This window comes from Haemaphysalis longicornis, unplaced genomic scaffold, assembly GCF_048455015.1.
Source record: "Haemaphysalis longicornis isolate Haplotype H1 unplaced genomic scaffold, Haemaphysalis longicornis Haplotype H1 scaffold_2, whole genome shotgun sequence".
Taxonomy (NCBI): domain Eukaryota; kingdom Metazoa; phylum Arthropoda; class Arachnida; order Ixodida; family Ixodidae; genus Haemaphysalis; species Haemaphysalis longicornis.
This window is the reverse complement of record NW_027526295.1, coordinates 233,862,216-233,887,550: the sequence shown is the minus strand read 5'-3', so window position 1 is coordinate 233,887,550 and position 25,335 is coordinate 233,862,216. Positions and strand designations below refer to the sequence as shown.

General features: G+C 46.8%; 1 protein-coding gene across 23 annotated transcripts in view; it reads left to right on the top strand.

Annotated features, from left to right (window-relative positions):
* Positions 1-25,335, top strand: part of LOC144170129 (pregnancy zone protein-like) — a 129,154-nt gene that overhangs the window by 73,566 nt on the left and 30,253 nt on the right. For all 23 annotated transcript variants that reach the window (XM_077699732.1, XM_077699723.1, XM_077699727.1 and 20 more), the window contains exons 3-13: positions 6,964-7,053; positions 8,198-8,361; positions 11,639-11,818; positions 12,060-12,115; positions 12,208-12,277; positions 13,964-14,077; positions 14,411-14,495; positions 19,684-19,789; positions 20,223-20,453; positions 21,025-21,228; positions 23,228-23,443. In XM_077699732.1, the coding sequence (XP_077555858.1) occupies positions 6,995-7,053; positions 8,198-8,361; positions 11,639-11,818; positions 12,060-12,115; positions 12,208-12,277; positions 13,964-14,077; positions 14,411-14,495; positions 19,684-19,789; positions 20,223-20,453; positions 21,025-21,228; positions 23,228-23,443 (1,485 nt within the window). In that variant the 5' untranslated portion in view covers positions 6,964-6,994. The remainder of the gene's footprint in view (positions 1-6,963; positions 7,054-8,197; positions 8,362-11,638; positions 11,819-12,059; positions 12,116-12,207; positions 12,278-13,963; positions 14,078-14,410; positions 14,496-19,683; positions 19,790-20,222; positions 20,454-21,024; positions 21,229-23,227; positions 23,444-25,335) is intronic.

Here is a 25,335-nt window from a genome sequence, read left to right as displayed (position 1 = left end):
ACGTGGCATCTCTGTCGAGGGCTTTGCCGAGCGGAGTTTTGATAATACAACCAAGGTGCCTCTCCAGAAGTGAAAGTTGTCTACCCTTCTCATATCGCCCCTCCCTGGTTCTACCGTTGCGTGTACTGCTTCAGTAGTGCTCCACAGTGAGCCTTCCGGGCTGGATGCTTTCGAAAGTGGGCTACATTTTTTCTGCGCTTCCGAAACGAGCTAACCTAACAAGGTGCCTCAGAGTAAACTATACGTGTTTGTGGGTTATAGAAATAACGGTACACACTCTACTTGCGCAAATAGCCCCCGTGATAACGCCGTCGTGATCTCTTCATGTTCGCGCTGACAGCGCTTTTCCGCTGCCGCTCGTAATTAAAAACGAAAAGAGGGTAAGATAAAGAGGTGGGCTGCGATGGCGTTAACAAGCTGAGCGCATTGCCGCTGTTGCACTTGCCGGATAATTGGGTTTACTGAGCGAGTGAGTTGCTCTCTCTTTTGTACCTACTTAATGTTCACTGCGAGCCTAATGTGCGTCGCCGGAGGCCAGCCAATTAGTTCCCTTTTTTTTCCCCTCTAAGTCACTTTTATCTACTAGACTTCCTTTTCTTTTTTTTTATGCATTGGGGCTCACTGACATTGTTCTCACTTGGAATTGTTTGTCCAGGCGCCATTTACGCAGAGGCAATTACGCTCGGCGCGGAGCGCAGTGATAACTTCAGGGCGGATGCACGGATTTGCTGAAATTGAATTGCAGGCATCGGTAAGCGCTCTCCATCTGTAAAAGGCCACGTTTGTAATGGGGAAAAACGCCCCGTATTGCAAACAAAGTGTGCCGGTTAGGGACCCACTGAGACATTTCATTAAGTGCAACAAAACGACATCACGTAACGCTTTCTTCTTTTTAAAGAGAGATGGAACTACAAGCAGGTGGGAGATTATTAAATCAATGGAGGGTCGAAATAAAAGAATAGTAGGCAACAAATGGACGACTAGGGCAGAGAAAGAGAGAGAGAGAGAGAGAGAGCTTTAATGATGCATAGCATAGTCTGACAGGAACGGCTGAGGGAACATGGGAAAAGATTGCGTCCTGCAGAGGACTAAGGATGATAATGATGGTATGATGATGGAATTAAGTAGAAAAAAAAGAAGCGTTTATACTCAGCTCATGCTGAAAAGAAACAACTTTATGCCTGCTATATTTTCCTTCGTGTTTTCGCTGTCAGGGGAAATTAATAGCGCAAATGGGCTGCGTCACTGCGTCGTAAAGCTTACCGCGTCCATAGCATGTCTGACGTTGTCACTTGCGGCAAGAGCACCTAAGAGCAAGGCTTGCCGCACATGTGCATATCTTTTCGTCACAGGCATACAACTGCTATCTCTTTGGCTCTTTTGGTGCGCTCTTCCTATAGCAACCCTAACTTTCGAGGCCACTTCCTGTTTTTACGTTGAACGTGCGCGTAACTTCGTCCGCGTTGTTCGGGTCTCCTTAGATCTAGTAGCCTTTATATTTTTTTATATATATCGCCACGCACCTTCCGGTAAACAAGGAAGAGTGCTTGCCGCAGCGGGCAACCTAGGGAGCGGCGCTGTCACCCTGGAGTTTTACACCGTTGCACCTGCCGGTGCACGGCAAAAGGGAAGGAAGCTAGAAGCCCGTTCGCTCTTGTTCCGTTTTCAGCGCCGTGGGTCGGAACCTCCGGCCGCTGTCTCCTCGTCTCCCGCCGCTTGAGTGCTGCCTGAATAGGGCCATCCAACAGCTGTCGGAAGCGCGGGAAGCCCCGTTGTGCGAGTGGGCGATAAGCAAAGGAACGGCGCCGCCCAAAGACCGCAACCTGCTGCTACTTTTCGTTGCCTCGTCCCCCACGATCCCCCCCTCCCCCCCCCCCTTTCCCGCTCCCGCTTCCAGCTCTCCTCCTGCTCATACATACGTGAACGAGGCGGCCTTCGCTGCGGCCGCTTGTCACCAAAGCTGATGGGCAAGTTAGGCGCGTTGCCACAGCCGAGGGCGAAGAGGCCGCGGGATCGCCACGAAAGGACGTGCATAATTAAGCGCCGCGCGGCTGCCCTTTGCGGCGAGCTTTTCTTCCTTGCTCGGCTCGCCTTGCCCCAGTGCTGCCAGGTGGCTCATCCCTTTGCCCCCGTGCGGGATACGTGGTTTTAGCTGCCCTGTGATCGCGCAAAGCGTTAGAAACCGTTTTGTGTGGGGAAAAAAAAAAGTGCCTTTGTCGCTTGTTGGTCGCCCATGTCCCTTCTGGATGTGATTAGCACGCGCTTATTGTGGAGCCTTTCAGCATTGAGAGCTTTAGAAGTACGCTGTGGCCAGGTAATGCGGAAAACCTATTTATTTATTTATTTATTTATTTATTTATTTATTTATTTATTTATTTATTTATTTATTTATTTATTTATTTATTTATTTATTTACTTATTTATTTATTTATTTATTTATTTATTTTATCCTCTTTAAGCATTGTAGAGGGGAGGGGCCCACATAAAAGAGCAATGAAGATGTCAAAAGCACGCGACAAATGTTAAACGATTGCACACACAAAAATATACAATGTTAAAAAATTAAATAAGAGACACAGCGTCTGTATCGGCAAGAGCACAGCAGGCAGCGTTTAAGGAAAGAGAAAGACATCATTTTGGCGTTGTTGAGCTGTGAGAAGTGTGTGCAGGATGTACGGATGAATACTACGTAGTTCATGGGCTTACGCGCAAGGTGTAGCGTGTGACGTGCCGTGAAGCCCACAAAGATCAGATCGCACGTTTACACGTGCGAGCGAATACGACCAAGGATTGACGTAATTATCAAAAACATGAATAAAAATGTGGTTGTTCCCTCTTCCATAGGAACCGGTAAAACACGAAAGTGAAATGTGCCTTCGCAGGGGCAGTTGAATGTTTATTGTGCATCGACATCGCTATTTATATTTCTTTGGTATGGCACCGTTAGACGCATCAACGTTAGCCACTGGATTGCACGCGTTGGAGCATTGCGTAAATCCGACTGAAACCGCAGGCACTCGCAAGCCGTTCATGCGAACGAAACCAAACGAGGTATCAGCGAATCGTTTGGCGAACACACGCTGCAGCGGACCGCGTCATGTCACGATACGAGCGCAACATCAGCAAGTCGGCTTCTCCGCAGCTTACGATACGCGTCCTCCGTAGGCGTAGGCGCTGCCATCGAGACGCCAACTGTCAGCGCCGCGGCGCCTCTCCTAGATAAGGCAGGTTTGTCGCCCTATTCACGCGTCTGCTGATAGCGCAGTCGGGAGCGCGCGTCGTACCTGCCGCCGTGACGGAACAGTTCGCGGATCGAATCCCGGCGCCGCTGCGTCAATCGAAGTTTTTCTGGCGATGTCATTTCCGTGACGGATATGACGTAATTTAGATCTTGGTGGACCCCGGCACTTTCGTGTTAAAAGGTTCCTCAGGAGCATCCAAACAATTCGCCACAAAGTACAGGCCCGCGCAAAATACTGAGCCGGTAAAAACTCGGCAACGCGGTCTACTAGCGTCATCCGATCGCGCGCATCAAAATTTACGGTCTGTACGAACGCACCAGCAGACAGCTGTTCTCGTGGCAACTTTAGGGAGAGTCTGTTTCATGCCCTTTTTCCCCTTTCCGCATACGCATCCCCACGCGTTTTACTAACACCACCGGGACCAACCATTACCACCAGCAAGTCCGATTGGGCATTCGCGGCAAAAGAAAGCGGCTCGCTAATGACCTGCTCCGGCGGCGCAGCTTTAATGGCGCTTCGTTAATGCGACCGGCCCCTGCGGCACCCGGCTGGGCCCTAACGGGCTTACGCCTGCGTCCTCGTCCCCCCCGACTCGAGCGCTGTAATCAGGGCACGCAGCCCTACGAGGTAAGCTCTGCCGGAGAAGGCAAGCAGCCGGCTGGCCGATACCTGGTACTCGAACGGAGACCACGACGGCCACGTGTGTGCATCAGCCCGCCACATCTACGACAGCCTTGCACGGAAGCCTCGTTCTCAGTTGCGCGTCCTTCGCAGAGCGACTGGTCGTGCAGCCCTCTTAGTGCTGACGTCATTTATCACCCGCAAATCCGACTTGGCGGAATCGCGGCATCGGACTCCTAATGACGGCCTCACTGTGCGCCTTGTTCTTTCTCGAAGACGGCGGTGCAGCCCTCATCCGCTCGCTTTGTTCTTGCAGCGGCTCGGGGTGGCTTCTTCCGCGCACTACATAAATAGACAGGCACTGGGACGACGTGTCGTTAGCGCAGCTGGAGAGAACACAGCTGCGTACACGTGCTTTGTTATGGCGCTGAATACCAGAAGAGGATTGATTACGTGGCGAAATTAATGGCCCCCACGGAGAGAGAGCCGTAATTAATTCGATCGCCGCCGGGTCCGAGGAGTACCCAGGTAGAAGGCTGCATCGGCGCTTCCCGTCTCGGCGCTTGTACCGCGGGTAAGTGCGCGAGCATGCCCCTCGCGTGGCCGTCTTTGTGCTGCCCGAGACAGCGGAGTTTGCGGACCCGTGCGCCGTTCGTTCGTGTTCCGGGAGGCCGTGTGTGGCGCAGATATTTATTAACGCTTCATTTGCGCTTACTGCGCTTTCGCTTCTGTGAGCCGGTATGCTTGTTTACTCGTGAGTATCGCGCGTGGCTCGGATTCGGGCGGAGAAGAAAATGAACGATGAACTGCTAACGGGGTGGAAACACGCACACACAAAAACACGTCCATAATTTTCTCTCCGTTAAGGTATTCCTTCTGTAAGGCGAAATTCATCCCGATTCTCACATGTCCAAGACGCGGCTCTCGAGGCTATTATTTTTGTGTTTGTTTTCAGAGAGGAAGTTGGCGCTTGCTCGTTGAGGGAGCCATGCGCGGTGCGCGTCATAGCGGAGGAAAGCTTAAGCTATGCTTCTTCGTTGCTCGTGCTAGCTTAACACATGTCGGGGCCCATGCTCCCGCGCAGCCGCCAAGACGGATTGCACAGCTTGGAAAACGTCGGAGTCGTCTGTCTGACAAAGCAGCCGTTCAGTGCGCCGCTCGTTTGGAAGGTGGGCGCGCAAATGGATGCCACGACACAAGCGGACAGACGGCGTTACCAGGAACAAGCAGCACGGAGGCGTCGTGCTGCTGATGCTCCGGCTTTAAAGGAACGTTGCAGCACTCCCGACAAGCGCTTTCACTCTTTCCTTCGCGTCTGGAACCACTGCGGAAGCTATAGTTCTCGCCAGCACGGAGCGGCACGGCGTGATTTGCTCGTCGCACCAGATACGACTTCCATTCCTGCTTTGTTTTTTGTGGCGTTTTTCTAAAGTTGATATCGAAACGCGTTCATTGCTGCAACTGAAGGAAAACCGGCCAACAGCCGCTACATAGCCGTAGTGACGTAATTCGAGCTGTCGAAGAACGTCAAGACCGGGAAAGAGAGAAAAAAATTTTGAGCGAGTTTAGAAGTTATCTGATGGGCATAGAGCAGTAATTTTTGGCTGAGGTGCTTTGCGCCCCCTAATAGAAGTACTGGGTGTGTGGGGTGTCTACGTTCTGCAAGCATTTAAGATTTCAAAAAAAAGTTGAAAGAAGTGTTGCAGGGTTCCTTTAAAAGGTGTTCGCGTAGCGAACTAGCACCTTTCGCCAAACAGTACAAAGGAAAATCGAGGTTCTCCGTAGGGCTAGCGCGAATTTTATGTACTCGTATCAACATGACATCCTGCTGCACCGGGAAGCGCTATTGTAAGCTGGGTTGTCTGCTCAGGGAGTGCAATCGGCGTTCTCCATTTCATCTCTGTCACGTGGTCGTGCCTGGAGCAGTGAAATTTCTCTCCTCTTACTTCCCGTTATCAGGAACGTTTTACGAGCGTAATAACAGCACGTTACGGATTCGGCTATGATGGAAGTGTAAGAGCAGACCAGTGCTTGGAGAATCGAAAACAGCACATGGCGTTGCGTGAGGCTGCGTTCGCTGCTGTGCGTCACGCTCAAGTGGCTGTTTGACCCTTTCGTGGACACCTTTGGTTTCAGAGATGTTACTTAAGTAGGCTTGAAAATGTGTTCCGACGCTACAAGTGTAAAATCTGCAAAAAAATACACAAATAAAAATTTGCTCGTGCAGATACTTCCGGAAAGAAATTTAAGGCTAAAGGTGTGTACCGTTATGCTTTGCAGGCCACGGTAAGCAGTAAACGAAAAAAAAACTGGTTGATTCCTCTGTCATAGGAATCAGTAAAACACGAAAGTGAAATGTACTGCGAAATCTGTAGCTGAGCATGATTTGCGGCTCGGCGGTGGTCTTGTGGGTGTGCTTGCCGAGCGACGTCCTGCTGGCGGGTCGCTTGGGCGAAGGTGTACTGGCGTCATTCCCGTGACGGATATGACATCAGTGAAATCTTGGGTATCGCGGCATAAAACACTGTCGTGTTAAAATATAAAACCTGAAAACAAACAAACCGAAGTATAACGTACTCTTTGGTACTAAAGGTTGCTTCCCCGCAAGAAGACCGCGTGTGCAGGGGTGCACCCTTTACAGGCCGCTTCCTTCGTTGTAGCGTCACTTCCGTGACGGATATGACGTCAGCGAAATTTTCGTGTATCCGGGAATAAAATAATTTCGTGTTAGAAACGATACGTCTGACAGCTACCATTTAGTAGATATCTCCCACCTCGTGTTCCGGTGGTTTGGTGGCGCACATGTATCGTTCTACTACGAAATCTTATTGTAGCGATTAGAAGAGAATGTGTAAAGCCATTAGATGCGATATGCTTAACAGAAATGCCATCACGGATTGCGTATGCTAAAAACAATAGAATAAACATAGGTTGCCTCTGAAATGCGGGATGTATACGTTTCTGTCACTACTTTTCTTGTGCACTCCATTTGTATAAGCATGAACGAACCCGGAAGGGGGTTGGCTCAGTGCAAGAAAGCGTATCGCACATTTACTGTGGATCATGTGCTTAAAGCTTCTTCTTCTGTTTGTATTCGCAGGTGACTCGAGCTGGAGACGACCCGACCCAGAATGAATTGGGGCAGCTTCATTTTAGTTTTTGGTGCCTTGGCATCACACCTCTCAGAAGGGTAAGACCCAGCCAAACGCCTACTTATGTCTTTCGGGCTCTTTCACACGCACAAGAAGTGCGTTTTTAATGGACTCCACGTTTAATGAGTACGCGATATCCATTAACAGCGTTACTTAAGTAGTATTTAAAAAATCATTGAAAATTTTGAGTTGGTGTGCACATTTAATAATAAAAAAATGTGGTTGATTCCTCTGTCATAGGAATCGGTAACACACGAGGGTTAAACGTGCAGCGAAATTTGCAGCTGAACAGGATTTGCGGGTCGGCGGCTGTCTTGTGGGTCTGCTTGTCGAGCGACGTCCTGCTGGCGGTTCGCTTCGGCAAAGGTGTAGTGGCGTCATTTCCGTGACGGATATGACGTCAGTGAAATCTTGGCGTATCCCGGCATAAAACAATTTCGTGTTAAAATATAAAACCCGAAAACAAACGACCCTTAGTATAACGTGCTCTTTAGTACTAAAGGTTGCTGCCCCGCAAGAAGACGCTGTGTGCAGGGGTGCACCCTTTACAGGCCACGTGCTTCGTTATACTGGCGTCATTTCCGTGACGGGTTTGACGTTAGTCAAACCTTTGTGTATCCAGGAATAAAACAGTTTCGTCTTAAAAACATTAAATACTAAAAGCACGTGATGCGGCGCTGTTGTGCTATTTCGAGGGTGAATTAGGTTAGATACTAAAGCTTGACGTTGGTCTAGTTATGTACGCATTCTGACTACTCCGAAAACAGCTCAGAGACGAGGATGTAAGAAGTGAGAAACCGCGCTCTTGCTCGTCACTTGTTACGACTACGCTGGTTTTGAAGTTGGTTTGAAGCCCGGTTCGATCACTGTTAGTCACGCCGTAAGAGACAAAGTCAGGTAGACAACAAGGGCCTTCGCTTATTACGCACAGTGTAAATAGTTGGATGAGCTAAATCTTTGCTGTTGAAATACTCCTAAAAGGCACGCCCTTGAAGGTAAATCTACCGCAGTTGCTTGAATGAATAGGCTATTTACGCCAAAGCTTGCCCCCTATCCCTGAAATTTCTTGCCCGCTACCTTACATCACCACCATCTCTTTTGACTGACATTACATTAATGATATGCTTTCGATTTGTGTACAATAAAAAAACATTGTGTTTCCTCTGCAAATCTCTCTTGCAGCGGTTACATCTTTACGGCGCCTAAGATACTGCGTAGCGAAACGGATGCCCTGTTTCGGTTAACGCTGACCGATGTCAAGGACGACGGCAAGGTCGTCGTTCGGCTGCTCAAGTACAACAACGACAGCATCGTCTTGGCAGAACAGGAGTACGACATTAAGAACGGTAAGCGGCGGCATCCTTCTCTTTCTTTCTGTTGGCTAGTGACAGTATAAGAATCACTTTCGCGTATATGCCCTCTTTTTTATCATTATTTGGAACATAGTAAAGCTCTTTTATGGATGCGTTTCCAATGGTTTCGCCTATTTGATATTGACTATATCAACTTTTTTTTTCTGTTCGAACCGCATGAAATGTGTAGACAAGACCACAATTTTCGCCAACAAGCTGCCTGCTCATTTTTACAATAACCGGCGCTGCCTAAAAACACCAACATCGCCTCAGGTAAAACTATTAAACGAACAAGAATAGGCCCGGCTAAAAAGCGGTCAACTGAATTATCGCTCGTCGGAAGTGAAGTAAATACCAATATTTAATGACGTCTGTATCATCAGCCGAGAAGTTTAGTGGAGGGTTTATTGTCGTAGATTAAAAACTTTCCAATCAATATTGTTACTTTTAAAGCTAACCGGTTTAAACTTTCGTGCTATTTTGTTTTATGACCTTTAAGCGCAGTTGTCTTCTAAAAAAACATTGGATAAATCACTTTTTAAAACGCAGCATGGCAAACTTATTTTTGACAGAATGGGTAAGATCTTGCCTAGAGATTAGGCTTTCGCCAGTCACGAAGTAAGAGAGAAAAAGTATCTCACATTACGCTGTAATTGCACGCTGTAATTTACACCCAACAGCCAACAACTATTCCTGCGTAAGCCGCCTGCAAACGGGCGCACAATCTTCCGTTTTACGCACGCAGTATTTTTTTCTCCTTTGAGCCTGTTTTTTTTTTTTTACCTTGTCCCCCTCAGGTCATTAGGCAAGAAGCTTAGTTTATACCCTACCCCCTGCTCGCAGCCTCGTCTGGTTCTATGCGCGTACAGATATCTTTATTTGATGCATGCATTCACAGTACAGCCATCCTTTCGGCTCGTTGTTCCTTGTACGTCAATTAAACGAGAAAGAATAGAATGAATTATGTCTGGGTGCCTGCGGGCTTACCCGTGCGCGCGCGTTTTCGGGTGGAAAGTTGACAGCAGTACAAATTCCTAACCGATGCTTACACTCTCCACTCCACTCCAAAAACATGAAAACACTCAAACCGAAAAGAGGCAGTTAAGAACGCTCGCTAACCAGTGCGTAACCTGCTTATTTCAAGATCATTTATTTTCCTCTGTTTTTCTTCCTTTGGGTTGAGGAGGATGGTGGCATTTTTTTAGGCTATTTTTTAGCTTCGGGCCAAGGACTTAAAACTCATTTCGATGTTCAATCCATATTTCGCGCGTGCGTGGGTTGTCTAGAATCTTGCATAAACTATGACTTGAGATTGGCTTAGTTCGTAATCGCGTGATTTTCTCTTTAAAGGGGCCCGGGGGAGCTTCATGCCTTTTTCAGCGTGCCTCTAACGTAGGCAACAATAAAGATTATGATTCCTCCCGCCCCCTTTCCCCGAAGCTATTAAATATGTACGGAGGAAAAAATGAGATAAGTTTGGCGGTGCTGGCAACAGAATGTAATGAGCTCTTCCACTACGTTAAGCCACGAAATTCAGAAAGCATTTGCCGACGTACTTCTGCTTATTTAAATGGAAACTGTGCGGGCTTTATACTTAGCCCGTCCCCGTCGGGCGTAACAGTTTTCTTCGTTTTCTGTTCCAACTAGCGAACTAGGTTTCTTTTTTTGTTATTAGCGGGGTTAGCTTTTACCGAAGGCGCATTCAATCGGTTATTACTTCTCTTTCGCGACGTTGTCCTGTGGACACAGGCGACGCAGCTTGTACAGGTGAGTGTTATGTAGCTTACTTTGAAATGGTACTATCGCAGTTCAAACATTTTTCATGTTCCAAAGAGTCTCGTACCCCTTGTCACGGAGAAAGAAGTATTTGAGGAGAGGAATCTGCTGGGCTGGGACAGCGCGGGCGGGCTGCGCGTTAATGTCACTGTCTGGCGAGGAGGAAATGCAGCTTACGGAGCAGCACAACAGATGGCGCGTCAAGCGCGTTGCCATTGTTTACATGTTCTTCTACGGAAGCGACGTACAAAAATTGTAATAACATCATATATATTGGGGCGATTGCCAGATTTCTTTCTGTAAAATAAGCAAATAGAAGTGCTAGGCATTTTAGCAGCACTTATTAATAAATACTGTCCTAGTTACCAGCCGCACCGCGCTTGAAACGAAAATAATTCTTGCTCCGTGCCCCTTGTTTTCTTTTTTTTTTCAGTCGTTTCTTTTTCTTATTAAATTCAGTGACGCAAGCTGTAAAGGGCATGCTTGCATACTTTTCCTCGAAATCCACCGCATAATTACCCCTCTGTTTATTTTCTGGCATACAGAAAAGTAACCCACCACAGCCAGTTATGCGGGATTCGAACAAACCGAATTTGGTTTATGTCAGCAGCAAGCCACAGAGGGCGGACAAGTTTTTGTACACTGTTCGCGATAAGTTGTAGACAGTCAGAAAAAAAGCCTTAAAGGAGCAAATTTTATGCACCACCTCTCTGGAATGTCTGACGCGTTTGCTTCCAAATATTTTTCAATGGCACGCATGTATGCATTCACCGTGTGTAGAGGTCACAAATAAAATGATAACCTTTGCATATCTCTTTTTGTTTGCGGGCGTGGTTCCCTGCTTGAAAGGTGCTCACCGTAGCTCTTACCGGGCATCTCATGCTTGGCGAATGATTACACGCACCTCAACAGCTCTCATCTCACACTGTATAAATCATTGTCAAGAATTATCATAATCGTTATTCTGAGACTGCGCACTTTTCAAATCGCGGTTATCAATGCTCAGCCTGCCGCGGTATCGAGTCATTGGCCTACCAATGAAATTATATGAGAATGCGCAAACGCATCAATGGCCCGTGAAAAGAAACGATAACTGCGCTGCCCCAAATCTTTTATTTTTTTATAGTTATAGCGTTTCTCTGGGAACATTTGCGGAAGAACCTGTCTCTCTATATCTGTATATCCGTCTGTTCTTGAAATAAGAAAAACAACCGGATGATCAACTAACAAATGCGAATAGAATGATCGGGTCAAGCATGGCCGGCATGCCTGCTGCTAACTAACGCGCGTAAGAATCGTCCGGTCTTGGCATATCGCTGTCTTCACTGTTGATTTGACCTCAATTTAGTCCACATTTGCGGCCGCACGGCATCATGTTCCCACGTAGCCCTGAGTCCCGACTAATCGACTTAGTGCTCTAATTGTGACAGGAAGTGCTTTATTCCTGTACAAATTGAGCGCTGAACGCTTCTCCTCCCATATTTTGTACACGCAGGTGAGAGCACCTTTCTGCCGTTCCGAGTGCCCGAGCAACTGGACAGCCAGGCAAAGATACAGGTGAACGGCACGTTCGGAAGCTACGTCTTCGGGGACAAGAAAGAGATCGACTTCCAGAAGTCCAAGAACACCATCCTCATCCAGTCTGACAAGGCGCTCTACAAACCTGGACAAAAAGGTACCACGGGCCTCGTGTTCTGCTCTGGCGCAGGTGTTCTTGTTTGTTGAAACATTTCAATCTCTTCCCGACATGCAACTTATGTGGTCACGTAGGACGTTAAATTGATCACGTGAAGTCATTAGACGTGTGGTAATCTGTTATTGCATAAAGTTGTGCGGAAAACCGTTTTCCTAATTTTTTAAGGTGACGTTGCGCTGACGAGAGAAACGCATTTATCTTCGAACAATTATCGTTTCAGTTCAATTTCGTATCCTCCCAATAAACAACGAGCTCAAGCCTGTGAAGAACCTCCAGGTAAGTCTTACTTTTTTACGGATACCCTGCGCGGGGAAAATAAATAGAAATGTCTCAATGAATGTATTTTATTATTTTCTTTTCTTCTTCAGGCAACGATTTACGTCACGAGCCCCAGCGACGTTAGGATAGCCCAGTGGAACAACGTCTCTTTTGAGAAAGGTGAGGCCATAGTAGGCGACCCGTAGAACGGGAAGCAGTAGACACAGCTATTTTGATGGTAATGCACTATATTTAGTAGCGAAGCACTGTCGCGACTACTTTTGTTGTTTCTAGTAGCAGTAGTAATGCTCGTAGGCCTCGTTGAAAAGGTACCAGTAATGTCTTTTCTAAGAAGAATAAGGAGTTTATTTAAGTGCGTAAGAAAAGTACACAAGTAAAAGCACCACAGACAAGGGTCCCAAATTCTGTGCCTGTACCGCGACCCTGGATGAGTTAATACAGAGGTAATAATTACAAAAACACTGGCAGCAAAAATGCAGCAATATAATACGCTAAACAAAATAAAGGTGATTTAATTTCAACTAAATAATCAAAATAGGAAAATGTTCACAATTGACAATACAAAACGAAGCAAGATTGGCATATGCAATTTCCATCAGGAATAAATCAGCAAAAAAGTGAAGCAAAGAACAATTAACAGGACAAAAGATGATCTTTTAGCGATTACATCAACAGTGCGAGCTGTTCGCTGGTGAATGATTAAGAACTACGCGTCTACTTTTGTTCTACGCGAAAGTCGGGTTGCTATGAAGGGGCGTTGCGTCAGCCAAAGCTTGCATTGATGAGTCCCTTTCACCATGAGAGGAGTGTAAGACATCACGCTTTGGTCATTTGCTTTTGCGTTAGTGTTCGCGGAATGTTAGGCTTCCTTTTATTATCCTCTTTACTTACTGTTAGTCTTTTTCTTTGCATGATGTTATAGCGGGCATCTCTGTTATAACGGTCTTTCGTTATCCTGCGCTGAAATATTATGCACGCTGACCTTTGCTGAGCTTTTCTTTGCTTTGCTTCTTTGCTGAGTACCCCCACAGCCAGGACCGTTCAACGCCCCGCATCTCCACAAAAATGCAGGTGTCGCGGAAGTTCTGCCTGTAATGGTTATAATAGCGTAAATGGAGACAATTGGTCGAACGAAATTTTGAAAAACGAAAAAATAAGGAAAATGTAAAATGATTAAGGAAAATGGCGAACCGTATAGCCCCCTGCGTTTCCACAGCAATGTAGATTTCGTCGAAGTTCTACGTGTAATCGTTATCATCGCGTAAACGGATATAATTGGTCGAACAGAATTTTGAAAAAACTAAAAAACAAGAAAAACAAAAACGGAAAATGTCGAACCGTGTAACGCCGTTCATATTCACAAAAATGCAGATTTGGCGCGAGTAACACCTGTAATCATTATAATAGCGCGAATGGAGATACGCGGTCGGACAAATTTTATGAAAACAAAAAAAAGTAGCTGTGAAGAACTCACACTCACGACAAGCGGCATAAGAATGCTACGCATTAAAAGACAATTCTGAATTTCTGCAGATTTTTTTGCTTCAGCCTCTCAAAAAAAAAAAAAAAAACTATGTGCTCCGCTACCAAACATCGGACCATTGATTCTTGACTCGCCCGTAAATTGCTCCCGTTGACACTTAGATACAGCACAACTGTATTTTGTGCTAGACGAAAATATCAGTTTTTTTTTTATTTCTGGAGGCCTTCTAACACCGACACTAAACGTTCGTTTTTAACAATTTTGAGCTCAAATGGACAATGGCGCGTTATGATAATTTTGCGGGCTGTGTGTGTGTGTGGGTGACCCCCTCTTGGCCGCGTGCCCTGCTCCATCTCACCCAGGAATTGTGCAGCGGGACTTCAAGCTCACTGAAGAACCCGAGTTGGGTCTTTGGCAGATAGTAGTGGAACTTCCTACGCAGACTGTGAGACAACACTTCGAAGTGAACGAATATGGTGAGTCCGATTCCATTTTGCATGTGACAGCAGCCGCGTGTGATAAAATTAAAAAAGAGCCGACTAAAACATAGGCTATGATAAACTGTCGGGCTTCCCTTTTCTAAGTAAACGTTGGAAAGTTGAGTCACATAGATAAATTAATTCTCTAAATAACAGCAGCCGGTCATTCGCTCACCGTTCAACTTAACGTTCACAATTCAGCAGGCATAAAATGATTTTGTAAGATAAGAAATCACGAAACGGCATTCTCATTCTTTAAGGTGTCTAGAAGTAATTCTTCCAAGAGAATCATCATTAGATAACTAATAACCAATTTCCTTCCCTTTGCAGTTCTGCCCAAATTTGAGGTCACTGTGAAGCCTCCATCCTATGTGCTTGCCGATGCCAAAGAAATCACTTGGAAGATCTGCGCCCAGTAAGTTCATATTTCCGATTTGACGTCGAAAAGTAAAGCAGAAAGTAGCAGTCGGATATCTTTATAATCACATGATCGTTGCTAAGCTGCAGCAGGAAAACATACAGAAAAACGTGCAGCACCTGGAAAAAAACTCACGTTTACGCCCGGAACGTAGTTATTACCCCACGCAATAGCAATGTGACTCGGGCTGCAAAAGTGCATGGCAATAAGCAAAAAATGACTCAGGTTTAACCTTTGTGAATCGAGTTACCACGAGCGAAAGCTAAAGCGCCAGCACAGATGGCCCAGCCGGCGCCATCCGTGGTAAGACTGAGCAACGAAGCGCTGGTGAAGCAGCCGTTAATCCCTCGCCTAGTGACGTGGTACCACAGCGGCGAGGCTCCGAGTGAGCGTAGCTGCGAAGCTTCTCTACAGCGGATCACATGACATGACGTCACACCTGCCATACTTGCGCTCCGGTGACTCGAGGTCATTGCGGCGCCATAAATGACGTTGTGAGACATGGCGTTGTAGAGCTTTCGATCTAATAACAAATAATATTCAGAGAAATAAAATCCGCGTGCATAAAATCGATCACAGCGAGAGGGCACGCGTCACACTCTCACCGCCCTCTCCCGCGCTGAAGGATCCGAGGGGCAGGGAATGAGGTAGAGATTCGTCTCTTCGGCGCTAACGCACTGCATTAGACGCGCGGGAACCTGAGGAAGGAAGAAAGTGTGTGGCGTCGAACGCGACACAGCCACTCCGGCCGCCAATCACGTGGACACCGCCAGCCGGCAAGAGGCAGACGTTTCGTGCACTTCTTTTCGCTGCGCCCCTGTCAGTCATGTTTTGTTTCGTGAGTGTGTGCAACGCAGTGAAACCGAAATAGCTCCGCTTCACCATGTGAATGGTTAAACTCAGCATTTCTTGAGCATTTCTGGTGCAGCTGTTTTTAACTTCGTGTCGTCTGTGAGCCCCTCTGAATGACTAGTGGCGCGCTCTGGTATATAGAAATAATTCTGGTAGCACACTGGTTCTTAAAAAAGAAAGAAACAGTGAGAATGGCTTGCGCTTCTTTCTGTCGTTGGGCTAACTTTTAGCGCCCTGGTTGCAGCTGATAAGGCAGTGTGTTTTCTTTCAAAAGAACCCGCGTGGATCCTCATGCCATTTGACAGAAGGTTTGTTCAGTTCTTCGAAACAGGTGACGGAAATTTCGACTGCAATTTTTTTTTCTTGTTGAAATATTATGTATGAACTGGGTTTTTTTTTTTCTCGGAAAGAGAGGGAGGGCAGAGTACAAAAAGAGTGTGGCTTCCTAAAGAGTCTTCCTGTTATTTTTCTTAGTGGCGGCGACAGCTCCGGATTTCTGAGAAGTAAAAGGAATATTCGCTGAAATATACTTTAAGAACTAAAAAAAAAACTTTTTGCTCATCGGCAAGGTGCAATACATTGTCTTGGAAGTCTGGGAGTACAGGCGAATTGACGGGAAAATTCCCCAACCTTTTATATAGATGTAAATTGAACACCGAGGTATCGCGATACAACCGCAGTTTCCGTATCATCTAAAACAGCTCACATTCGGCGGAACTTAAATTACGCTGCGGGCAAAAATTTTTACAAAATAAGCGCATATTTTCGAGTCATACTTCGGGAGTCATATATACTAGGAAGAAAGTATTGGTACTTGAGCCTCGATAGTGAAATTGCTATCACTGGCGTTTGCGCTTTTGTCTCGTATTCAATTTCAATGCAAATTCTTTGACTCACGTGAGGAATGATATCAGACCAATAACGCCGTGAGTAAAATTGTGTCGCACCGTGTAAAATGCCGGCCAAGGGCAACGACACCAGGCAACAGCTGCGTTTATTATGCATTTAGGCTTGGATAAAGGCTTGAATAAGAGCCTTTACGCCTTTGCACAGGCCATGGCTACCAAATATGTGGCCCTATAGGCAGCGGCGTCTTATTAAATATTGATCCACCGGATTCAATGTTGTCCGTTAAGAGCGCACCACTCGCTGTTTTGTTAACGTTGCCTTCGTAACGGCGCAGTGCGACGTGCGGATAAGTATTACGTAATTCCTGAGCGGAGCAACTTTCTAAGAGGCTTTGAAAAATTCTGAAAGCTTCTTTGTAGTCGGCAGATCCCGCAGTCGCATTAATGAAATTGGCAGCGTCGCGATGAAAGGCCTGAAAGGAGGATCAGGTTTTTACTTCGACCACGGCTGACTAATCTACCTCCTGGAGTTAAACCTTCAGGATGTTCATTATACCCAAGGGGCTTCATAATAACTTAAAGGAACTGCGCGAACCCTTACAAAATTCAAACCTTTGTTTCATAAAACTTTGTAAAGAATTCCGAAACCAATTTTTTTCCTGTTTTAACAAGCAGAGTGCACTAAAGCTTAGGTAAAGACGAAATATCCAGAGCTTTAACACTTCTAACGGAACACTTTTTTGTAACACAGACTAAAAACACAGGTCGGCAGCGTTTTTTTGCGCTTATTAGACGGCAGATTTTCTGCTAATTTATGCAAGGAGGGCTTTCTTGTCGGCTTCAGTGAAAAAAAAATAGTTTATCAAATACTATGCTCTTAGGTCTTGTGGTCTCTATACCCAAAAATATAAAAAGAAATATAAACGATCCCTTACTGCGCATCAACAGGTCGAATCCCTGACTGAACGCGGGATCATTTAATCGTGCACCTTTTGTAGTACTTAAAGGTTCCCTGCAGCACTTTTTCCAACTTTATTTTTTGTGCATTGAAGCTGTGTAGATCTAGCCCGTGCATACCCCCATATGGATTCGCAGGGGTGTGCCGAGCCAGGGTACGCCAGCGAATAGAACACTTCCGCGTACAGAAAACCGGGTATGGAGAAAGAAAGGGCCAGGCGCGGCACCATCTGAGGCGCGAAAGAGGGTCCGCGACGGAGTGTTTTGCGGAGTCATACAGAGGGCATTGAACGCACTTCGCAAATTTAAACGAGATGTTTCAAACTTTTTAATTCAATAAAATTGTGAAACTTCCGTGAAATTTGTTCTTTCATTTTTCTGTCCGCGTTTCTATTGCCGACTGCGAATACTCCTTCTCAGAGTGCTTCCCCGTGCAGTACGTCTTAGTGCAAGGGTGCACCCTTTACAGGATGTGATGCACTTTCTCTGTGACATCCATCACAGCATCGGCCCGCGACAACGGGTATTTGTATTCCCGTAGGAAATGAAAAAAAATGAAGGAAGCTCACACTAATGCGTAAGGCTTGAATGTAGCGAAGCTGTACGCAACAGCTGCGTTTTTCCTCTTTTTCGCCTCACGGCGTTGTTTAAGCCTCACCGCTGTACGAGGGACCACAGCTGGATGTTCGTCTTCCTTTATCGCACACGGTTCTGCACCGCACGCTGCCTCAGGCCATCCTTAAAGGCCCGCGCTTATCGCTGCGGCAGCGACCCTTTCGCCTTCGTCCAACCAAGGAGGTCGTGCGTCCACCACGTACCGCGCACAGGTCCCGCGCACGTCTCCTTTCCCTCCTCGCCTATCTTTCCCGTTATCGATTGATTCTAGGGTTTAACGCGCCGACGCAACGCAGGCGATGAGGCGCGCCGTAGTGGAGGGCTCCGGATTAATTTTGACCACCTGGGGATCTTTAACGTGCGCCGAAATCTCGTACACACGGGCGTTTTTGCTTTTCGCCTCCATCAGAAAAGCGGCCGCCGCGGCCGGGAATCGAACCCGCGACCTCGTGCTCAGCAGCGCAACGCCTTAGCCACTGAGCCACCGCGGCGGGTAATCTTTCCCGTTATCGGGCCCCTGCTCCGCGCCGGGAGCTTGCGGAAGGGGGTGTGGTTTGACCTCTAGCGCTCAAAAGCAAAGCTGCTCACCCCGCGAAAACTCCCCTAGGTAGCGTAGTGTAGCTTGCGCTACAAAATGAGGATAGCGTGACTCGATAAGAAGGCTAACCTTACACTTCCCCGACCCCCCAATTTTCCCGTCCCCGCTCTACCACATCTGCGACAAATGTTTTGTTTTATTCACCGCTTCTATTCACACACTATTTACATTATCTATACACACTTCCTGCCGCCTCCACCCAAAGCGCCAAAAGAACCCTACAATCTGATTTAGCATCTGCGTACTTTAAAAATAAACCTGCCGCTACACGCTTTCTTTAAACTTTGTGCAATGAAGCGGGCCGGGGATGATGGCGCCACACTTGCCTGTTTCTACTAAGACCTACCTCCTTTCTATTCGGCGCACACTAAGAGATCATTATGCGGCCTAAATTAACCGATATTCTTCTGCCGCTACAATGAGTGTCACATCAAAGGTGTAGCTGTGGCGGATAAAGTCTCGGCATGGAATTTTATATTTGCTCCTGAGCCACATATCCACGATAATTTGCGCAATAGGAGTCTCCCTAGTTTCGACTTTACCTTCTTTGTTTGATTGTACTGCGGCGGGTGTACCTAGTTTGTTATAACGGGTACTTTGAGCATGTGTCTATCGCCTTGTGTGCTTGACCGTGTGTCCGTCCCCGCGGTTGCGTCGCTGATATTACGATGCGTGCGCTGGCGAGCACAGATCTTAAAGAGAAAAAAAGTTTTCACACTGAAATGCTTTTTCCCACCGAGGATGAAACCCATACCTTTATGATTCTTAGGCCAGAGTCGCAACCTTTCGGTCACTAGTCCTTATTTACTTTTATTGCCATGTCGTTGTTATAAACAAGGACCCATGTGCACGCCCTGTGCGAGGTTAATCCCGAAATTAAGTTCCGTCAACTCTCGACTCCAATGAATGGTTACCTGATCAACCTGATGGGTTTACTTGATACACTGATAAACATAAATTACTCATTATTGCCACAACTAGTGCCTTTTGCCTAGCTACATGGCCACCCCCGCGAGCTTGCCAACCGGCAAACACGTCGTCCATGTAAAATGTGTCCACTATGTGTGGCTTGGAGACCTAGAATATACTGCAGGCAGGTAGCTTGTTATCGCGTGGTATGTAGTAAGCAAGACGCTACGGTGTTGCACACGCCGACTTATTGTAATTAAAGCTCTACTACGCACCTTAACACACGCCTTCTTCGTGCACCTGTTTGCAACGCACTTGCAACACCAACCGAGATCCCTCCAGTAATAGAAAACGTTCTGCCAGCTGTTTTGTTATTTTATCTCACATGCACTTGTTTACTCCGCAGTTACACCTTCGGTCAGCCCGTGGACGGAACTCTGACCGTGAACGTAACCTATGAGCGCTACAGCTGGGAGAAGGACGACTACCCCAAGATCAACCACACAGGACCCGTGAGTTCTCGCCCTGGGATTTCCGTAGCGAGACTTACAAGAATGCGCTTGCATCCGTTGAGGGAATCGTAGAACGCGCGGGATTAATTCAATGTGGCACAAAGCTCAATGGTGCATAAAAAGAGTCGAATCAGGCGACAAAAGTAAATTTGTTGCGGTAGAGACATTTACCGTTCTTGTCAAGGACAATTCAACAACGAATGTAATGGGTTCTAGCGTTACGGAAAATTCACGCCACAAGCGCGCACAAAAAATAACGAAAACTGCCGCCAAATGCCGTACTTATAAACAAAAGTTTGCGCAGCGAGATCCACGTTTCCCACAGCACCTTTAAAAGTCAGAAATATAGTTTCCTTGGACACCCCTTCTGCATTGCTCCGCTACAACGGAACGGGGTCACGTTATTAAGGGCACGTCTTTTCGTGCGGTGCAGATCAACGGCTGCTTCGACATGACGGTGAACACCACGCATCTGCGCTTCAACGAGAACTACGAGATCTACAAGCGCATCTATCTTGTGGCCCAAGTGAACGAAACCGGTACGGGAATAACCATGAACAAAACTAACTACGTGAGCCGCAGCTTCAACCCACTCGAGCTCAACTTCCTGGACGGGGAGCACGGGAAGAACTACTTCAAGCCGACCATGCCCTTCTACGGCAGGGTGAGTTACTTGGAGAAGCGCAATCTCGCTGCAGGGAGACTGTTATCGATAAATGCTGCAGTCATTTGAAAGAGCCGTTTGTATGGTCATCCAGGCGTTATTCATTCGTTCCTTAACCCTAGTGAAATTGTCAGGCGTTGTTACACTCTCGTAGAATGCCCTCCCTCTGGTCTCTGGTGTTACCCGCCGCGGTGGCTCAGTGGCTAAGGCCTTGATGCTGCTGAGCACGAGGACGCGGGTTCGATTCCCGGCCGCGGCGGCCGCTTTTCTGGTGAGGTGAAAAGCGAAAACGTCCGTGTGTACGAGATTTCGGCGCACGTTAAAGATCCCCAGGTGGTCAAAATTAATCCAGAACCCTCAACTACGGCGTGCATTGCGTCGGCGCGTTAAACCCTACAATCAATCAATCAATCAATCAATCAATCAATCAATCAATCAATCAATCAATCAATCAATCAATCAATCAATCAATCAATCAATCAATCAATCAATCAATCAATCAATCAATCAATAAACAAGCAAATAAATAAATGGTCTCTGGTGTTCTTTTCCTTTCTCTTTTTTCTCCCAGCTTCTGGTGAAAAAGCCCGATGGAGTTCCGGTCGGCGGTGAACTGGTGCAACTGTGCCTGTTGTCGCAGTCCGAAGATATCAGGCCGCGCTGGTGGCGTACCGACCGTCGCCTCAGCTGCAAGAATTATACTTCCGACGAGTCCGGCATCATCAAGTTCACCATCCCGCCACTTAAGACCAGCGTAGTCACCATCAGCGTCGAGGTAAAAGAAAGGAAGGTTAAAGGAGCCATGAAGAGAAAATACAAGTTTGGTTTATTAAAAAGACTGCTTAGTCCCGATAACAATGATGCCAATCACATCGCAATCTTTGAACAAATAATGAAGATATTAAAGAAAACGCGTGAAGCAGTCGCGACCCCCTAGCCAATTTCCCGCAACTTTTCTATGACGTCACGGAACATTGTTTGTGCGATTGGCGCCCGCCTAACTGACCTGTCGCGACGACACATGACTGGACGTCTGTAATGGGGCTCTAGTTCCATTTGACCGCATCACTTGAATGCTAACGTGCAGTTAACGCACTGAAAATTGTGTTTTATTGTTGGCCCGTATGACATCATTCTTGCTCATAACACGTCCTGGTGGCGCAAAATTTGAAAGTTTTTAAATACTTCTTGTTGTTTTTTTCGTTAAAAAACATCTTTTGTGGCTTTAATGGAGCTGAGTGAGATACTGAATCCTAGTTCTTTCAAATTAAACGAAGTTGTATTTTCTCTTCATGGCTCCTTTTAAAGCCTTAAGAAAAAGAGGAAGTGCGCAGCTATAGGCCCTCTTATCCAGAGGATATGTACAGGGGCTGATTGGGCGCGGCCTCGTTATCATGGGGGGGGGGAACAGCACGAGGGTGAAGTTGGCCTCAAGCCAAGAAGATAAGAGGCGCCAAAAAAAAAAAATGCAACTTCCTCTTGCCCGATAGCCGTCCGCAAGTGGTGCATGGCGGGTAAGCCTGCCTAGCAAAGAAAGCTGGCGCGTATTGGCGGTGGTTAGGCGCGTCTTCGATCTTCGAAATACTTCGAAATATTCGAAGCTCTTCAATAGTGCTATTTAATTTGATTTCTAGTCGAATATCATAATATTGGCGTCGATATTCAAAAGTTTAAGATACTTGCACACCCCAACTCATTTCTTGCACTGACGTCACTGTAGCGGCCATCTTGGAGCACCGCTTGCACGGTGGAAGGCCGTGAACTTATCTCCCCCTCCGATCTCGAGTAGCACTGGGAAAGCGGAGAGCGGTTCTCCAGAAAGGGCTGTGGGGACATCACATGCAAGCTATGTATTGAAAAGTGCCAACTAGAAAGCCATTCACAGCTTTAGAAGGTAGCGCTTAATTTTTTGTTATGGTTATCATAGTAAGATGAGCAGAAGGCAAACTACCCTCAGTCCAGCCGTGTTCAATCCGCACTTTACTGAGAATACGCTGAGAAGCGTTTGTAATGTGCATGGCTCGCCATGGAAGCTGAGTTGATGTTACATTCATGCTTTCACATTTATGATTACCTTCTGATTGCCGCTGTTACGATCGGGAAGCCGTCCCTGAACCGCCTCCGTCACGCGTGTGGTAGTGTGGTGGTGAGCGGCCAGCAAACGTTGCGGCCTTGGTGAAGGCGACAAGAAGCCGCAGGCAAACTTAACTGGTTTACTGCATGGCGAGAGATGATCCCAAGCAATGCAGGAACAATGCCATTCCGGGAAAGGTTACAGCATACTCGAACAAAGCGACAGCGTGGATTCGCTGCTCCAAAACGAATGAGTTCTGCGCTTGGAAGGCACCGCGTATTTATGGCCAAAGCGCTAACGGCCAAACCGTTCTCCTGGTGCTTTTGCACACGGCCCGAACATAGCTAGACACACACAGCGCTCTTTCCGAGTTCGTGAGGGGTCTTTTGCAGCGGCGCTCGTTGAGCCCGAGAAAGGGGGAGAGGAAATCTCGGCTGCGGCGTCCGCCTCGACGGGACATGTTGCTACACGATCCGTTTGCAGCCGCCAAAGTTAGAGTCACCGACAGGGAGGCGCCCGCGCGCTGGCCGTTCTCCGGCACGTGGTGACCTATCCGAGGCAGGCTTTCTTACACATCGGGGCACTCCGCAACTTGCAGGACGCGCGAACAGAATAGTGGCGAGCTAAATCGTAACATCGCAAATTCCAGTAATTTGCCTTGCTATCTTGTGCCTTACGTCCCCTCAACCTCTTCCATCAGGCGGTGGCGATGAACTACGAGACGGTCAAGTACGACACGTACGGCGTGAAGATCAACCAGCCCAAGAGCACGCTCTACCTCCAGGCCTGGTACTCGGCCAGCAACAACTTTATCCAGATCGAACCGTCCAATGGCCCCCTGCCCTGCACAGGAAAACACGTCGTGCGCCTACGATACACTGGAGAGCCCGGAACCGAGAAGCAGTTCCATATGCAGGTAAGGCCGATTTATTCACAGGATTTATTCACTGAACTGATTTATTCACAGGATGAGCCAGTAATAAAGGTCAAACTCATGTGCGGAGAGGGATGCATTCACGCACGCATTTTTCCCCTCTCCAAAACCGGTCCTGTAGCCTTCGTGCGTGTTCCTGATCGCTGCCGGACCGGTTGCCAGGGAAAAAAAAAACGCGTGTGGAAACGCGTAGCTCTCCGCACTAAGTTTGGCCTTATAACTTGTCAAACAGCGCGTGTAGCGTGCCTGCGAGAGAAAATACGGAAATTGAGTTCGATCCAGTAACGAAGAAAATTACGCCGGACGCTGTTGGCGATGGCCTGAGCAGGAATTTAATCTGGGACACTTCCGCGCCACCTTTAAGATGAAAGCTAAGTTTTGTTTTTTGGCACTGGTCGATTTTATACGTGTTAACATTTTTTTTCTTCTATCTTTCAACTTTTTGATGGTTGGTTTTCAGCTCCCAGTGTTTTACCTTCTTCACCAGCTCGGCTTCCAGGGAAGCATAACGCTTGGCGTACACCGCGGAGAAGACAGTGGACAACTTAAGCTATGAATGTGTAGTTTTTAATAATAATATCAGTCTCCGGGAAATAGTTTCTTCTCTGCCGTTAATGGGGAGGCTTGTTCAGAAGCAATGGGAATTGAAATTATACTTGCCGCTCGAAGCAAGGCCGAACAATGTCAGAAAATTGTGACCTTAGTCTAAGCATAATAAAAATTAAGCAAAGCTGAGTATCATCACCTTGCAGGTAGAAAAGCAAAAGTTAAAAAATCAAGGCCACGCTTGTACGATGTACATAAAAAATTAAAATTTTGGTTTTGTGTTTTGAACTTATACTTTTAATTTTGGTTTTGTGTTTTGAACTTATACTGGGGTATCAGGTGCGCTGTAGAGGTTATTGACCATTTTAGACTGCTCTGGTATCTTTTTCAAATTTTCCAAACATCATCAATCGCTGTAGTATAATTGTTCCGAGACTTCTAAAAGGTGTACTAACCGCAAACGATGCGTGGCACCAATTCCTCTTTTGGCAGTCTTAACCTAACCTAATAATAGTGACATTAAAATCACTGTTTAAAAATTATCGTTCTGATAACCTTCTTCCACGCGTTTTGGACGGCCGTTTGCTGGAGTTCTCCACAGTTAATCAAGAGAATATGGTTAGCACTGTATAATCCCAAAATATTAATTTTTGCTTCACCACGCCGCCCCTTGCCGAATATTTTCAATACGTAGACATTTATATGTGCACTCAACAACAAAACCCGTCTCTAGCACTTGACCCGTCCCAGTTTTGCCCCAGAATAAAATTATATTTTTGAGGGGCCCCATGGTATATGTCTTTCTAGCAATGCATCTGTGCTAAGTAGTGAAGCCGACTTTATTGAGCTATATTACAACAAGCTGTTGGGCAAGTTGGTGCATTATGGTCCAAAATTAGAGCACGACCTAGACAACGACACACGGAAGAACGACGTGACAAGCGCTCGTTGCCTAGTCGCGCTCTAATTTTCGATCATACTGCGCCAACTTGCCCAACAGCTTGTTTTAATGAAGTTCCTTTCCTTTGCAATTGGCCCTGTTTTGTGTTTAGTGAGCTAGGTATTGGCATTTTGTGGGGATATAAGGGTCTTGAGGAGGTGTTTAAAACGGCCCTGGGACCTTTTAATATCAGGCTGCTTGTACTGCCCCTGGAAAACTTGTTCCCAGCGACATATTTGTGTATAGTACTGAAGGCGACTTTAAATGCGCTAGGGGTATTGTGCTTATGGAGATATTTAATATAAATCAGTAGTTCCTTCATACTTTGATATCAGACAGCTAAGATTACCCCTGAAAAATTGTTTCTTCCGCATTGCGCTTGTGTATA